Below are 18119 nucleotides of genomic sequence, written 5' to 3'. Positions count from 1 at the left end.
TGTGTAGAGAGGGGATCTGGGGGGGATGCATACATGGAGGAGAGCTGGGGTGGATTTGTACAGAAAGGAAAGCTGGGGGTGTGTGCAGAGAGGGGATCTGTGGGAATTTGTACATGGAGAGCTTGGATGAATTTGTACAGAAAGAAGAGCTGGGGGGATGTGTGCAGAGAGGGGATTTGGGGGGGGATTTGTACATGGAGGAGAGCTGGGGGGTGTGCATAGAGGAGATCTGGTGGGAATTTGTACATGGAGGAGAACTGGGGGATATGTGCAGATAGGGGATCTGGGGGGGATATGTACAGGAAGGAGAACTGGGGGGATTTGTGCAGAGAGGGGATTTGGGGGGGTTGTACATGGAGGAGAGCTGGGGGGATGTGTGTAGAGAAGGGAACGGGGGGTATTTGTACATGGAGGAGAGCTGGGGTAATGTGTGCAGAAAGGGGGTGTGGGGGGATTTGTACATGGAAGAGAGCTGGAGGGATGTGTGCAGAGATGGGATCTGGGGAGGATTTGTATATGGAGGAGAGCTGGGGGGGGGGGTGCATAGAGGAGATCTGGTGTAAATTTGTACATGGAGGAGAGCTGGGGGATGTGTGCAGATAGGGGATCTGGGGGGATTTGTACACGGAGGAGAGTTGGGGAGAGGAGAACTGTGAAAGTGTGGATGGGGGGGTGGATTTGTGCAGAGAAGAAGAGGAGGAGAACTGGGAAGGGGGAGCTCTGTGCAGAGGGGGGGAGTTGCAGAGGGCAGGTTTTACATAGTGAGAGCTGTGGAAAGTGTGGCAGGTTGTGCAAAGGCGAGAGCCATGGGGGAAGCGAAGTGAAACATGGGGGTGGCAAAGGCGAGAGCTGTGGATTAAAGTGAGCTTTAGATGGGATAATGTAAATGGGGGTGCAGGGATGAGTTGTGAACTGGGGGTGTTGTGAGCCGTGGAAGAGGGGACACAGAGGTAGGATACTTGAGGGAAGGGGGATTTTTGCTTTGGGAAGACCAGGAATGGGGGACAGTAAGGCATACAGGGTTCAGTGAGCAAGAGTATGTAATGCCTGGCTGTATGTTACACATTAAAGGCCTCGGGATGGTACTACTGCATGCTGTATTCTGAGGGTTCTGAGTGGGAAGAATACCTGCAGAAATCCCCAGAGAGGCACAGATAGTAACAACAGCAATGATGAACGGTGATGATAATGGGGGGAGGGGGGGTGCAGTTTGCTATCTTTGCTCTGGGCACCAAACGATCTGGTTCTGGCATTGCTAGCATGGCATCTGGTCCCTTCTGCTGACCTCAAGCCAAACATACTCATGTATCCTAGACCTCTTTCTATCTGCAAGGTGACTCAGGCAGGATTGCAGCTTGTCAGAAACCATGAATCAGACTGAGACAGAAGTACAATTGAATCACACTTGTTTATTAAATAAAAATAAAAAGGTAAACAGAGAAAGCGTAGTCAAAGCATAACCAGAGTCCAGTAACCGGATCGAGTAGTCAGCCAGGCCAGAGTTCAATAACCAGATCGGGTAATCAGCCAGGCCAGAAGTCAGGGATCCAAGTGGAACAACAGCAAGCAGGATAAGGAGCCAGAAGGGATGTCAGCAAGCCAGTCTTTAAACAGAACTGCAGGAGATGGTTTCTTGTGATGTGACCAAGGCGAAGGCAGAGATGAAGTGAGCTGGACAGCTTTAAGTAGGCAGGTCAGACAAGCATTATCAAGAACAGCTGGTAACTGTGGAGAGAGATGAGAGCTGCCAATTAGCCAACAGCTGAGCAGCCAGCCCAGAGAAGGAAGGGCTAAGCCAGCCCTGACACAGCTGCTGTATATGCGCTGGGCACACTTAATGGCCAATAGCAGGCCAATCCAAATGGCTGCCAATCCTCTGCATATGTGTGCCATAACACAATCCCGCTTAAAGCTGGGGACTCAGTGACCACTCAGACACTCAGCGCTCGCTCATCCACCCCTTTCCTGACCTGCCAGGCTGCATGTTATGGATTTTGGGGGACTCCATGCCGTTTTTTTTTAAAAGAAATTCTGTTGCCGGAAATGGTATTTTATTGCCGGAAATGTAAATGTGATTTGACAAATTTTTTGCAGCAGGTTCTATCCACGGTACAGACATGCCCCTTTACAAGCACTAAGGGGACCCCCAGGCACTATATTTAAAGGGTAACTCCACTTTTGTGAGGCAAAAAAAAAACTGCAAATAAAGAAAAAATAATATAGCGTGCACAATTGCAATACAAGTCATATTGTAATTGAATGTTATTAAAAATTACCTTTCATTTTCAAACTGCAGCCGCTGTAAATTTCTATATATGCAATGCAATATCGCTACATGGAGTTGTTCTGTACACAGAATGTGTACTGACTGCTCCCCAGAAATATCATTCCCTGCTTGTGTGATTAGTTCACCAAATTTCCCAATTTCCCCTAAGATACAAGTCATATTTCAGACATCCCCTGCAGCAAAAATTTCAATTTTGGTGAGATATTTCCAATAGGAACATGTCTAAAGGGATGCAGGCCCAGCAGCTTTCCTCAGAGCCCTGCAGCTGCCACAGCTGACAGATAATTATGAAACCACTCCCATTAGACCCACTTAGATTGGAGGCACAGACAAGCACACATGGATTTCTTCAGAATAACAAAAGGTAGGAATCTGCAACAAAGGTTGTTATAATCCTTGTAATGTACATAGCTCACCCAGAGGGAATGTTTTTTTTCTCAACAAAAGTGTAGTTACGCATTTTTCATTTTTATTGCTGTACTTGAACCACTTGCCGACCAGCCACCTGCATTATACTGCGGCAGGACGGCTTGCTCCCGCAAAACACTGTAGCTGTACGTCGGCCCCTTAAAGCAGGTACGTTAGGGACCTGCTGCGCGTGGCTGGTGGTCACGATGACCGCCGGGTGGGCACAAGAGCCAGAAAGGGGATGTGTGTGGGTGTAATACCCACACACATCCCTGTTCTGAAAGGAGAGGAGAGACAGATTGTCTGTTCCTACTAAGTAGGAACAGTGATAAGTCTCCTCCTCAAGTCAGTCACATCCCCCCACAGTTAGAAATACACACAAGGGAACATATTTAACTCCTTGATCGCCCCCTAGTGTTAACTCATTCCCTGCCAGTGACATTTACACAGTAATCGGTACATTTTTATAGCACTTATCGCTGTGTAAGTGTCAATGGTCCTAAAAATGTGTCATAAGTATCCGATCTGTCTGCTGCAATGTCGCAGTCTCACCAAAAATCGCAGATCGCCGCTATTACGAGTAAAAAAAAAATAATAGTAAAAATGCCATAAACCTATTTCCTGTTTTGTAGATGCTATAACTCTTGCGCAAACCAATTCATATATACTTATTGTGATTTTTTTGACAAAAATATGTAGAAGAATATGTATCGGCCTGAACTGATTTTTTTTCTGGATATTTATTATAGCAAAAAGTATAAAATATTATTTTTTTTTCAAAATCGTAGCTCTTTTTTTGTTTATAGCGCAAAAAATAAGAAAGCTCTATTTGTGGGGAAAAAAGATGTCAATTTTGTTTGGCTAAAACATTGCATGACCACGCAATTGTCAGTTAAATGAACGCAGTGCCGTATCACAAAAAAATGGCCTGGTCATTAAGGGGGAAAATCCTTCTGATCCTTAAGTGGTTAAGCATCATTAAAATCACTGCTCCTGTAAAAATTATTTTTTTTTAACTTTTTTGCATTGATAAATGTCCCCCGACCACTATGCCCTTTTTATGGCCATTTACTTGCATATAAGCCTTCAAAATTATTTTTTTAAGTTCAGGTCCCAGTCCTGATCTTTGGCTTGCCTTGACCCCAATTATTCCTGCGTGTCTGCCTGATTTCCTGTTGCCAAACCCGGCCTGAACTCTGACTATTCTTTGCCTGCTGTTTATGGTAGACTGATCCTCCGTGTATGACCTGGCTTGTCTGACTCTGCTCCAGTCTTCTGCTTACAGCCTGTGTAGTTCCGGTACCGCTGACTTGCATCCACAGCATACCTGCATCCGCTGCCTTGCATCGGCAGCATACCTGCATCCACTGTCCTGCATCTACAGATTACCTGCATCCACTGTCCTGCATCCACAGAATATCTGCATCCACTGTCCTGCATCCACAGCATACCTGCATCCACTGTTCCTGCTACCTTCTGCTGCTCATTCTTACCTCACTGTGCTCAAGGCCACTGTTGCAACTCCAGTGGTCCTTGAGCCGAGGCTGTACAAGAGGTCTCCCTCTACTCGTCAGGCTCTCCCAGACAGTACGTAACAGTTACTTGAACTGTATTCCAGGATTTGCTTGTCTTCAGCTGTAACAATAACTTAAGACTCATTAAGGTCTTCATGTTATATAGTTTGAATACCATGTCTTAGATGTATTACTTATCATTGTAAAAGAACATATTCCACACTTTTTTCCCAGTTATTCCAGAAAAAAAAATACAAAAAGGTTTTGAAAAAATACTTAACAAAAACCAGTGATTTTTCCAATTTTTCTGTTTTTGTTCCAGGCTTTATCATCTATAGTTTGGAAGCACCACTGTTGGCCAGTTATAAAATCCACTCCATGCTTTACTGCACCACAATCCTCTGCTGCCAGATTTCAGAACATATGTTCACCAATTATGGAAGAAAAGGGATTAAAAAAATATATATATATTTCCAGTGGTCCTGCCAAGCTGTCACATATGGTACTGATCCAGGGGGACTATTATAACAAACACAACTATGACTGTACATATGCCCACATCTGTATGAATGGTCAGAAAGGCTAAACTTTTTTTTAGACATTTTGTATAGAGTAAGTTTTTTTTCTCATACAAGTCCCTTTGGGCATATTTCCTTTCCTATAGCCAAAACAGGGAGTGAGAGAAATCCCTCTAAAGTACAAGAATCCCTGGTTGCATATTTTCTTTCACCTTCACTCTCAGTAATACACGAAGGGTAAATCTCCCTAATAAGGGCACAGACAGCAATAATAACCTGACAGATGTTCTAATTCCTCTGAAGTTTTGCCTTCAGTTATACTATGCAATTTCTGTCTTATCTATAAGTAAACGTACTGCTCTTTAGAACATATGTACATGCTTTTCCAGCCATGTAACAATGGCATGACTAGCAATAATAAATACACAAGTCTGACATAGGAAGGAAACAATGGCACTCCTCTTCCAGGGAAGTATCACTATGTCATTATTTTTTTATTTTTTCAAGCACCTGAAATTTAATACAGTAACATAAAATATTCACTAGGTGTTAAACTATCCACATTCTTTTCCCAAGTATCCATGGACCTTTCTGTGCGGGTCCAGCTTATGTGTGAGCATTGCAATGTAATTTTAATATATGCATCTGTCATTTCTTTTGTAAAAAAAAAAAAAAAAAAATCACTAAAGCTATTGTTAGAGACCTGTGCCTGCTCTTAACATCAATGCCTATTAATGAATACAACATTATTTTTACAGTGGAAGTATGCGGTATACTGCAGCACTATTAACTGGGCATTGACAGATAGATGTTTTTGGATATTTTTGGTTAGAAACAGACAAACATCTGTTTTCAAACCAAGCCAATTCTTTATTCCCCCTGGAGAACAGTTGGTTGACAGTGACTACTTGCACCAGATATAAGATTGTTGTCTAATCTCAATCTCAAAATCTGGAGATTCATACCTCATGTCTATGGCCATCTCTGGGCTGAGATAGATAGGAATTATTTCAGAAATTTGAACGTACAAAAAAAGGGACATGCAGCATATTTTCACACTTTGCATTGCCCAGATGCCCATTATGTTGCTTTCATTCAAAATGAAAAGTACACATAATGTGTTAACATGAATAATGGGGCTAGTTCACACCAGGAACCGTGCAATTCACATGCAGTTCTGTTTGGTGTGATTTTATCCTATTCATTTTGAATGAGCTGAAATTGCACCGCATCGCACCAAAAGTAGTACATGCACAAATTTTGTAAACTTGCTGTAACTGCTTCACATGGTACTTCTGTACTGAGTTTGCGACCTGCATTTTTGGGTGTCATTAAAGAGGAGGGCTGGTTTAAAAAAAATATATAGAAAAGTCAGCAGCTGCAAACACTGTAGCTGCTGACTAAATAAGCAGATTTACCTGTCCAGGGCGCCCGCGATGTCGGCCGCCTGAGGCTGACCCGTCCCTCGGCTTTCGGGTCCCGGCATCGGCCATTTCAACTAAGGGAAACAGGCAGTGGAGCCTTGTGGCTTCACTGCCCGTTTCCTACTGCGCATGCGCGAGTTGCGCAGCGCTTTGTGAATGGGGCGCGCTGTGTTCTGGCACACACAGTTCCCAGAACACAGCGCGACCCATTACCCAGAAGACGCTGCACGGAGGAGGGAAGAAAGAAGATCTCCGCGGAGGAGGAAGAGGCAGATTAGGATGATGTGCCTAGCAACAGGCATTTCTGGTAAGTAAAAAAAAATTAAATGTTTTCTTTTTTTTAATGATTTTTTTTTTACATTTTTTATGTATTTTTTTTTTTCAGGGTGGCCCTCCACTTTAACAGATCGCAACTGCAGAGCATTTTGCAAGTTTTCGGCACTGCGCTCTGGAGTGAACTGGCCCTTAGCCTTGGTTAACACTGACTGCGGGAATGAAATTGTGCGAGTTGAACTGAACCCACACAATTTCATTCCGGCATGTCAGGCCCCACTTCGGGTGTGATTTCAGAGACATCTGTGCGGGTTTCTGCACAAATGTCAATGGAGATCGCACCCCGAAATCGCCAAGAGCAGCACAGAAAATACTTTTGGAAATCGGTGTGGTGCCAAAATCACTCGTGGCTATAATGTATTGTTGGCTCCCCGTAATACAGAGAAGTCACTGAAAGTCATTGATAAAAAAAAAAAAAGCGTGGGGTTCCCCTAAATTCAATTACCAGGCCCTTCAGGTCTGGTATGGATTTTAAGGGGAACTCCACGCCAAATTAAAAAAAAATATGGCGTGGAGTACCCCCTAAAAATCCATACCAGACTCTCTATCCGAGCACGCAACCTGGCAGGCCATAGGAAAAGAGGGGGGGATGAGAGAGCGCCACCCCTCCTGAACCGTACCAGGCCACATGCCCTCAACATTGGGAGGATGCTTTGGGGGTCAAAGACCCCCTCAAAGCACTTTGTCCCCATGTTGATGAGGAAAAAGGCCTCATCCCCACAACCCTGGCTGGTGGTTGTGCGGGTCTGTGGGCGGGGGCTTATTAGAATCTGGAAGCCCCCTTTAACAAGGGGACTCCCAGATCCCCCCCTGTTCGAAATGGTAAGGGGGTACAAAAGTACCCCTACCATTTCACAAAGAAAGTGTAAAAGAATGTTAAAAAAGACACACTTTTGAAAAAGTCCTTTATTAAAAATAAAAAAAAAATAAAAAAAGATTTCAGCAGTGGTAATCCACTCTTGCTATCCAGTGACAGATGATCATCTCTCCGGGGTCCAGTGATGGCTGATCTGATCCAGCGACGGGTGATCTCTCCGTCCAGTGCAGTCCATCCATCCTTCCTCTGTCTCCACTAGCGGAGACACTGCGGGATCCCGCAGGCTGAAATTTATTATATGAGGAGGGCGGGGCCATCAGTCACCTGACACCCCCTCTGACACAAGTGGGGAAGCCTGGCTTCCCAAATGACGTGTGGGTGACCCCGTCCCCTCTGATGTAACACAGGTTTCTGTTACATCAGAGGGGGCGGGGTCACCCATACATCATTGTGGAAGCCAGGCTTCCCCACTTGCGTCAGAGGGGGGCGGGGTCAGGTGACAGGTGGCCCCGCCCTCCTCATATAAGAAAGGTCAGGCTGCCGGGATCCCACAGTGTCTCCGCCAGTGGAGACAGAGGATGGATGGACTGCGCTGGACTGGAGAGAGAGATCACCCATTGCTGGATCAGATCAGCCATCGCTGGACCCCGGAGAGATGATGTTGTTAAAGGGGGCTTCCAGATTCTGATAAGCCCCCCACATGCAGACCCCCACAACCACTGGCCAGGGTTGTGGGGATGAGGCCCTTGTCCTCATCAACATGGGGACAAGGTGCTTTGAGGGGTCTGTGACCCCCAAAGCATCCTCCCAATGTTGAGGGCATGTGGCCTGTTATGGTTCAGGAGGGGGGCGCTCTCTCATCCCCCCTCTTTTCCTCCGGCCTGCCAGGTTGCGTGCTCGGATAAAGGGTCTGATATGGATTTTTAGGGGGAACTCCACACCATTTTTTTTTATTTGACGTGGAGTTCCCCCTAAAATCCATACCAGACCTGAAGGGCCTGATAATTGAATTTGGGGGAACCCCACGCTTTTTTTTTTTATCAATGACTTTCAATTACTTTTCTCTGTATTAAGGGAGTCGACAATTCATTATAGCCGTGAGTAATTTTAAATGACTTTTTTTCCTGCAGAAATGACACTTTGTGCAGGGACAGTTATAATCACGGGAAACGTGCGCCCCTTTACAAGCATACTATAAACACCCCCCAGGTTTGAAATTTAAAGGAATATTACACTTTTATTGTTTCACTTTAAGCATTATTAAAATCACTGCTCCCGAAAAAACTGCCATTTTTAAAACTTTTTTTTTGCATTGATACATGTCCCCTGGGGCAGGACCCAGGTCCCCAAATACTTTTAGGACAGTGACTTGCATATTAACCTTTAAAATTAGCACTTTAAATTTCTCCTATAGACTTGTACAGGGTGTTTCGCGGCTTTTCGAATTTGCCGCAAACACTCCAAATTGTTTACTGTTCGCGGAACAGGCAATGTTCGAGTTGTACATGAGTTCGACTCAAACTCAAAGCTTATCCCTACTCTGGCCCAAAACAAGTGTACACAATTTGGAATAATTGGATTTATAATATTAGATTGTATCTTTACGATAAACCAGCCATCTTGAATTTGCAGTTGGCATAAAAGGGACATAACAAAAAAATTTGCACAATATTACCCATCATTCTGAAATGAGGAATAAACACCTTATTTTTTGGATCTATGGTGGAAGTGAGGCCTCCAAATATTCTCTTTTATCAAAATATTAAGTCCCACTGGTTCTCCCCTCCCCCCCCCCCCAGCCTGTAACTGATTCACAGGTTTTTATTTGGGGTGGGAGGGACGAGTACCAATTTTTATCGTTACCTGCTGCCACTTCTGCAATCCTTGCTTTGATGAGGATGGCATCCTTTCACCCGCCCTATCCCCTCCCGCATGTCTCAGAAATCTGCAGGATTATGCATAAGCAGTGGGGAGCTAGCTGTGTTTCCTCAGGAAGCCACAGCGGGCTCCCATATCCATTGGCAATACCTGGAACCTGCAGTGGTAAGAACTGGCTAAAAGTAGACAATCCTGGACTCCAAGCACTGAAAAAAGAAAAAAAATGATTTACCTCTGCAACTTTTCTTTTAGCCCACCTCACCATAACTTATCTAGCTGTTTCCTTCAGTAAGAGGGGGTACTTTGAAGGTATATCACCAAAAATGAAACAACTATTAACAGTGGAAGCCTAAAATTTTACTTGTATCTCCATGTAGAATTGTAATGCCCCGTACACACGGTCAGAATATCCGACAGAAAAGGTCCGACGGGAGCTTTTCATCGTATATTCTGACCGTGTGTATGCCCCAACTGACTTTTTACGTCAAAAATTCTGATGGACTTGGCAAGAGAACATGTTCTATATTTTTCCGACGAACAAATTCCTATTGGGAAAATCGCTCGTCTGTATGCTGTTCTGATGTACCAAAAAACAACACACACATGCTCTGAAGCAAGTATGAGATGGAAGCTATTGGCTACAGGCTATTGAACTTCCTTTTTCTAGTCCCATCATACATGTTGTATTTTTGACAGTCCCAATTTGGTATGATCGTGTGTATGCAAGACAGCTTCAGTGGAATTCTGTTGGAAAAACCTTCAGAGTTTACTCCGACAGGGCATAAGAAAAGCAGGGTGCCCTGACAATCATACAAGCAGGAAATTATATTTCAGGGAAAATTCTATACAATGATTTACAAAACCTCTCCAGGTTGCCATATGGCAAAGAAACCTTTTGAATGTTTTGACAATTTTAGAACTGAACACGTCTGCAGAATGACATGGAAAAGTAATTTCAATAATAATATTACATTTTAAAATGACTTTTGTAGCAATATTATATGTTAAATCTTTCTGCTAAATTAGAAATTTCCTTTAAAGTCTGGATAAAATATAATCCACTACACACATTCTGTTTTAGCAAACAGCAGCACATTACAGCCTCAACACCACATATGTACTCAACTAAAGAGTGAAAATCTCTTATCACTAGCATAAAAAATAAAAAATACTGTTTGATCAGATGATACAGAAACTGTACTGCTTTGCTTATTTGCTGCCCTGTTTTATGAGCCCAATTAAAGACATATATTAAAAATAGATATTATGTTGTGTAGTTGATGAGTAGTCAAACCTAGGGACATACCCAAGAACAAAGATTTTGTTATTTATTGGATATGCTCAGCAATCCTCCATCCATATATTTTATGTACTTACTGTAGCATAGACATAGAGCCAGGTGGCTTAAAGAATGAAATGAGAGCAGAGGTATTTTTCCTGTGTTTTACAAAGCACCCAATCCCTAACCATGGGTCCTGACCATCATATGTGCTCCTTATGGCACCTCTACATGCCCGATTGTTAAAATAAAATCATAAACCTGTTATATTGCTTTGTTTTTGTGGTCAGTCTGTGGTCATAGATAAGGCTTGACAGACCATTAACAGGTGAAATAACTTGTGTGTTATAATACTAACATCTTTACAACAGTCTGGAAAAATATGACCTACTTGTGGTCCTTGTGGAGTGTGTTTTGAAAGTACATGGCCCCACACGTATTACAATTTAACTGTACAATCTACATAGTTTAGACTGGTCTGAGAGGAAGAGGGAAGACAAACCCTGAGACACCCCCCATCAGTACAACCCCCCCCTCCATGCAGCACTATAACCCCCAAATCGATTCTTAATTTCTATGACTTCTGAGATACAAGGAAGAAGAGAACATTCCTGAGAGGACAATCCTGCTCACTAAGAAAAGGGACGTGGCAGAGCCTGATAAAAGCAGCAGGTTGGAGATTTCCAAGAACAGAGAAGAATCCGTAGCACCCTTATCACCAGATATAAGCGAGTTTGACCCCCAGACTGAAAAGCGGAGTGTCCATTTTTTCTGGTGAATAAGGGCACAAGAGGGGTGTGTGCCACAATGCACAACATGTTTATCTGGAGCACTTCAGCACTTTTATGAATTTTGGAGCACGGAGCACTTTATTGGCGGATGGTTGTTTATTGAATCTTATATCATTGGTTTAATTGATATATTTACTGTATACGCTGTAAAAACTGTTAATTAAGCATGACGTTACCTACGTTACATTCAAACTGTAGATAAAATACTAAACTAAGAGGTTGTGGTGTGTGGTCAACTTTGGCTGTATACTGAATTAAATCTAATGACAAATTATCAGTCTAATTCAATTATTGTGTTGTCTAGTTTTGCATTTTTTTGCAAATACATTGGAACTTTTTTCAGCCAATGCATGTATACCTTACTGTAAAATTCAACCTTAACCTAATAGTTTGCACAGGCAGGTTGCAATGCATGTAAGCCAGTATAAGAACTTTTCAACTACAATCCTTTTTTAACCTTTATCAACACTGTTTTTCCAATTTTCTTTTTTTGCTTTTTTATTTTTTGCCTTCAAACCCTTTTTAGTACCTGCTAGCCATTGATGTACGCGCTACGAACAGTCCCCTAGTTTCAGAAATTCCGCCTTCCATGTCATTTTAAAATGACCTGTTATCTATTCTAATGGCTTACTCCATAAGATAAAAACAATGGGTAAAATACTCTAACCCAAAGCAATAATATTTATTCTGACTAAACTGATTACAGAAAAAAAAAACAGCTTGTTGTTGGTTACTAGATGCTGTTTTATTTTAGCTAACATTCACATGTGCACTTACAAACTAAAGGTAAAAAATTAAGGTTCTCTTACCTCGCAGGGTGAGTTTGCACTCTGTTTGCATCCTTGTTTCTGGAGTGACTGAGAGGTGGCCAGCAAAAGATAGAGAGGGTGGGGGGATGTGAGAGCAGCAGCATAGGAGAAGAGGGAGGAGGAAAAACATAGGGAGCTGTGTGTAAGCAGATCTGTAGCCTTACCATGTGCACCAAGCTTGCTGCTAGGGCATGAATCCTTGTTAACAGCTATGTCTATTTGCTTATTCTGTGTCTGGGTTTTCTTGAAGAAAAACAATTAAATTCCTTAACCCATTCAAACCGATTTAAAATTTTACATTCTTGCTCCAAGATTCCTACACATATTTTTTTTTGATTTTGGGTAAAACAGGAACCCCTGAATCCAGGAAGCTCAGAGCCTGGCACTTTTTCCAAGCAATGCCAGCCCCCCCATTGTCAGACCGTTGTCATTCATTGCACTGTTCAAAGGAGAGGAGGATATGTCAAAGCTTTGACTTTTGAGCTGGAAGCCACAATTTGCCTACTAATTAAGACTGGTTTTGGGGAGTCCAAAGGAAACTACGTAAGACAAGAAAGGCATACCTCCTGGCTTTAGAATTTCAAGAAGAGGGACTACCTGGAGGAGGGTCATGCAGTGCAAACAGCGGACTGTGCAAAAAGTGGCCATGTCTAAAAAGTGCATGATATGGGGCATGGTTTAAAAGTACATGGTTAACCACTTCAATACAGAGCACTTTCACTATCTGCCAAGACAAATTTTCAGCTTTCAGTGCTCTCACACTTTGAATGACAAGTACTAATGTCATGCAACACTGTATCCAAACAAAATTCTTATTTTTTTCACACAGACAAAACTTTCTTTTGGTGATATTTAATCACCACTGGGTTTTTTACTTTTTTGCGATATAAGAGAAAAAAGAGCGAACATTTTGAAAAAAAAAACACTTTTTTTAGTTTCTATAAATTTTTTTACAAATTAGTAATTTATGTTCATAAATGTGGGCCAAAATGTATACTGCTACACATCTTTTACATTTTCTGGTAAATATAATCACAATTAGTGGATATTATTTAGTCTGTTTGAAAGTTATAGAGTCTTCAAGCTATGTTGCCAATCATTAAAAATTGATCACAGCTGATGTACTGACTAGGGATGAGCCCGATGTTCGAATCAAACATAAGTTCAACTCGAACATCGGGTGTTTGCCAATAGTGATGGGCGAACTTCCGACGGGACGTTTCGCGAACGGAACGTTCACGGCGGGCCCCATTGACTTCAATGGGAGGCGAACTTCGTAAACCTACAGGTCAAATTTGCAGCCACAAAATAATTAATAGCTGTGCAAACATAGTCCCACCACATGGCCAATGACATAACACATGTATGAGGTGAATCTGGGATCGACAACTACAAGCATTCTTTTTTTATATGGGAAATTGTTGTGACAATTCAGGACTGTGGAGCGCATGAAGGCAATGGAGGAGAGGGAAGGTCAGGGACCAGGGTAGGCAAAGAAGAGGGTGCAGGAGATGATCACCAGCAGCGTGACATACAGCAATGACACCTGCACCGTGATAGAGTCATCTGACAACAGCACCGTGATAGAGAGCACTGACATCAGCAGCGTGACATAAAGCACTAACACCAGCACCGTGATATACAGCACTGACAGCAGAACCGTGATAGAGAGCACTGACATCAGCAGCGTGACATAAAGCACTGACATTTGCACCGTAAGCAGCCCCAGGAGGAAGTCAGCATAGCACAGGGATAGTGGGAGCCCCTCATAAAGAGCATAGCAGAGGGATGGTGGGAGCCCCTCATAATGAGCATAGCACAGGGATGGTGGGAGCCCCTCATAATGAGCATAGCACAGGGATGGTGGGAGCCCCTCATAATAAGCAGCCCCAGGAGGATGTCAGCATAGCACAGGGATGGTGGGAGCCCCTCATAATAAGCAGCCCCAGGAGGAAGTCAGCACAGCACAGGGATGGTGGGAGCCCCTCATAATAAGTAGCCCCAGGAGGAAGTCAGCACAGCACAGGGATGGTGGGAGCCCCTCATAATAAGCAGCCCCAGGAGGAAGTCAGCACAGGGATGGTGGGAGCCCCTCATAATATGCACAGCAGAGGTAAAGCCCCAGGAGGATGTCAGCACAGCATAGGGATGGTGGCAGCCCCTCATAATAAGCAGCCCCAGTAGAAATATGACACCGCTCAACCTCTTCAAAGAGGAGGGTACGGGCATATAGTACGGTGTGCTTTTATGGACAAAGAAGTGAGCCAAATGAAGAAAGAAGGTCTGTGTGCTCGATTAAAAAAATTGTTTATAGACATATACATGGTCTACTGGTCACATGTGTTGAATTCCTCCGAGATCCATGCCTCATTAATTTTTAGAAATGTGAGGTAGTTAACACTGTCGTGAGCTAGGCGAGTACGCTTATCGGTCACGATCCCCCCTGCTGCGCTGAACGTCCTTTCGGACAGGACACTGGACGAGGGGCAAGCCAACAGTTCGATTGCAAATTGGGCAAGCTCTGGCCAGAGGTCAAGCCTGCCCACCCAGTAGTCCAGGGGTTCATCACTCCTCAGAGCGTCCACATCGGCCGTTAACCCGATGTAGTCGGACACCTGACGGTCTAGGCGTTCCCTGATGCTGGATCCGGATGACACCTGTCGATGGGTCGGCTGAAAGAAGGACCTTATATCAGAAGTCACCAACACATCTTCAAACCGGCCTCTTCTTGCAGGCGCTGTTGGATTGTTACCCACAACTCCTTCTCTGGGAGTGGGAATTGCTCCTCTGCCAGCGCACGCAAAGGCAGAATGCAGCATATCTCGAAGCAAGGCCTGGAAGTGCTCCATTCTGCCAGCCCTCTGTGACGGCGGTAACATTTCCGCCATTTTGTGTTTGTACCGGGGGTCTAAGTACGTTGCCACCCGGTACTGGTCCTTGACCCTTATGCTTTTTATACGGGGGTCCCTATTAAAACACTGGAGCATGAAGGCCCCCATTTGCACTAAAGTGGAAGCGGTGTGGTGGCCTGGCTCCTGCTCATCATCCAGGATAATGTCGTCCTCTTCATTCTCCTCTCCCCATCCACGCACAACAACAGGGATCCCAGAAAGGTTTAAAGCATGCTCTTCTTGCTCCTCCTCATCCGCCCCGACACCATCCTCCTCTGACTCCACTTCAGACTCCTGTTGTTGACTTGTCTCAGATAGAGTAGCCCCCCCTGGGAATTCATCCAGCATTGCGACATCCTCATCTTCCCGCTCCTGCTCCTCCACAGCTTGATCAATGACACGACGCAATGCACGCTCCATAAAGAAGGCATAAGGTACCATGTCACTGATGGCGCCATGGCTGCGACTGACCAGTTTGGTGATCTCCTCAAATGGCCGCAGAAGTCTGCATGCGTCGCGCATGAGCAGCCACTGGCGCGGTGAAAAAAAAAACAGCTCCCCAGAACCTGTGCTGCCGCAGAGTTCATACAGGTAGACGTTAACTGCACGTTTCTGCTGGAGCAGCCTATCAAGCATATAGAAGGTTCAGGTCCATTGCGTCGGGCAATCGCAAATAAGACATCTGACCGGCAGATTGTGTCGCTGCTGAATGTCAGCAAGGCGAGCCATGGCCGTGTAAGATCTTCTGAAATGGGCCGAGATTTTCCTTGCCTGCCGCAAGATGTCCTGGACCCCAGGGTATTTGACAAGGAATCGCTGCACGACCAAGTTTAAGACGTGTGCCATGCATGACACGTGCGTGATTTTGCCCTGTTTCAATGCGCTAAGCAGATTGACACCGTTGTCACACACCACTTTACCAACTGTCAAATTGAGCGGTCTTAGCCACTGATCTGCCTGTGAACGCAAAGCTGAAAGGAGTGCCGGGCCAGTGTGGCTCTTGGCTTCCAGGCACAACAGACGCAGCACGGCATGGCAACGTCTCACCTGGCATGTCAAATAGGTTCTGGGGAGCTTGGGCGGCTCAGCGGAAGAGACGCTAGCAGCGGAAAAGGAGGAGTCAGCTGAGGAGGAGAGGGAGGAGGATGGAGTAGGAGGAGGAGGAGAAGGAGAGTCAGGCCTGCATGCAATCCGTGGCGGTAAAACCAAATCTACACGGGTGCCATGGGTTACATGCTTGACGGCCATCAGAAGGTTCACCCAGTGGGCAGTAAAAGTGATATACCTTCCCTGCCCGTGTTTGCTAGACCACGTGTCTGTGGTCAGATGTATCTTGGCACCGACACTGTGTGCCAGAGATACATTCACTTGCCGCTGAACATGGCCATATAGCTCTGGGATGCCCTTCTGTGAGAAATACTTCCTTCCTGGGACCTTCCATTGTGGTGTTCCAATGGCCACAAATTTGTGAAAGGCCTCCGAGTCCACCAGTTTATATGGCAGTAGTTGGCGGGCTATGAGTTCTGACAAGCCAGCCATCAACCGTTGGGCAAGAGGGTTATCCGGCGTCATCATTTTTTTACGCTCGAACATTAGGCCCACGGAAGCCTGCCTTTTTGCAGAAAAACTTGAACTTGGCGTAATGGAAGGTGGAGTGGAGGACAATTGTGAGGAGAGAGGAGAAGGAGAAGTAGAAGACGAGGCTGGACGGTGAGAGCCTGGAGTGTGGCTTTGTGTGTTCCGTTGCTCCTACTGGGCTCGGTGATGGCTGCTCATGTGCCTTCTTAAGGCGGTCGTCCCTAGGTGAGTGTTGGGCTTACCGCGACTAATGCGTTGACTGCAAAGATTGCAGATGGCAACGCTATTGTCAGCAGCAGACACGTTAAAAAAAGCCCACACTGCGGAGCCATGTGCCGGTGTCCTGGGAGCGCCAGATGTGACCGTACATGGTCGATGACTCGCTCCTGATACATTTGCAGTCTGCTTAGTCCCTCCTGTGCAATGTAAGTTATTCCTGCTTCTCCTCCCTATCTGCTGGTCCATATCTCCCTCTGAACTCCCCTTCTCTTCCTCTCTTGTGGGCACCCACGTGACATCACTAGACACGTCATCATCGACGTCACCTTCCCCACCGCTATAAGTAGAGATCTCGGAGTAGGCAGCAACACCAGGGACCAACCTCCTCCTTGGGCTGACCTGGGTACTGTCGTCAGACTGCTGAGTGGTGCTTGTTGCTACCTCCTCTTCCTGATCCAATACCAAGAGTGGCTGCACATCAGAAATGTCTTGATATGGATCGGAAATAATTCCTGTGACTCAAGCGGAAGGTATGTGGTGGTGCTGGTGTTGTTGGTGGTAGTGTCTTTGGGGGTGCACATAGCAGAGAGTGAAGAAGAGGGTGCAGATCGAGAGGATGAGGAGGGTGCAGAAGAGTAAGGCTGAGTGAGCCACTCAACCAAGTCTGGTGCGTCCTTTAAAGTAATTGAACGCACCTTCTGCAACTTCCCACTTTGGCTCAAGCCTGTTGCTCCTGCCCTACCACTACCACCCCTGCGGAAGGGCCTGCCTCTTCCTCTGCCTGTCATTTTTTAAATGACCCTGTGACAAAACTCTCAGTCCCTATACCGATGAAGGACTGCTGCAGTATAGGTCAGCGGTCAGCAGTAGTGCACCTCAACCCTATGTATTGTGGACAAATACCAGTCCTTATAGAATGGCAGACTGTACCACACTCAACCCTATGTACTGTAGAACCCTAGACAGACCAAGTTACCAGTCCTTATAAGGAACTTTGTGGAACAAGTAGGTTGTGACTGATTAGCAGACTGTACGTCAGTCCCTATACCGATGAAGGACTGCTGCATTATAGGGCAACGGTCAGCAGTAGTGCACCTCAACCCTATGTATTGTGGACCTATACCAGTCCTTATAGAATGGCAGACTGTACCTCACTCAACCCTATGTACTGTAGAACCCTAGACAGACCAAGTTACCAGTCCTTATAAGGACCTTTGTGCAACAAGTAGGTTGTGACTGATTAGCAGACTGTACATCAGTCCCTATACCGATGAAGGACTGCTGCAGTATAGGGCAGCGGTCAGCAGTAGTGCACCTCAACCCTATGTATTGTGGACCTATACCAGTCCTTATAGAATGGCAGACTGCACCTC

The 18119-nt window shown here is 45.1% G+C and overlaps 1 protein-coding gene across 1 annotated transcript in view; it reads right to left on the bottom strand.

Annotated features, from left to right (window-relative positions):
* The window catches only part of RTN4RL2 (reticulon 4 receptor like 2), a 699852-nt gene extending 687664 nt beyond the window's left edge, over window positions 1-12188 (bottom strand). The window contains exon 1 of the mRNA XM_077493194.1: window positions 12059-12188. Coding sequence (XP_077349320.1) covers window positions 12059-12188 — 130 coding nt within the window. The remainder of the gene's footprint in view (window positions 1-12058) is intronic.
* Window positions 12189-18119: the final 5931 nt, after the last annotated feature.

This window comes from Lithobates pipiens, unplaced genomic scaffold (genome assembly GCF_037356315.1).
Source record: "Lithobates pipiens isolate NorthernLeopardFrog02 unplaced genomic scaffold, aLitPip1_a1.2 Scaffold_19, whole genome shotgun sequence".
Lineage (NCBI taxonomy): Eukaryota > Metazoa > Chordata > Amphibia > Anura > Ranidae > Lithobates > Lithobates pipiens.
The sequence above is the reverse complement of the archived record's forward strand: the minus strand, read 5'-3'. Positions and strand labels throughout refer to the sequence as shown.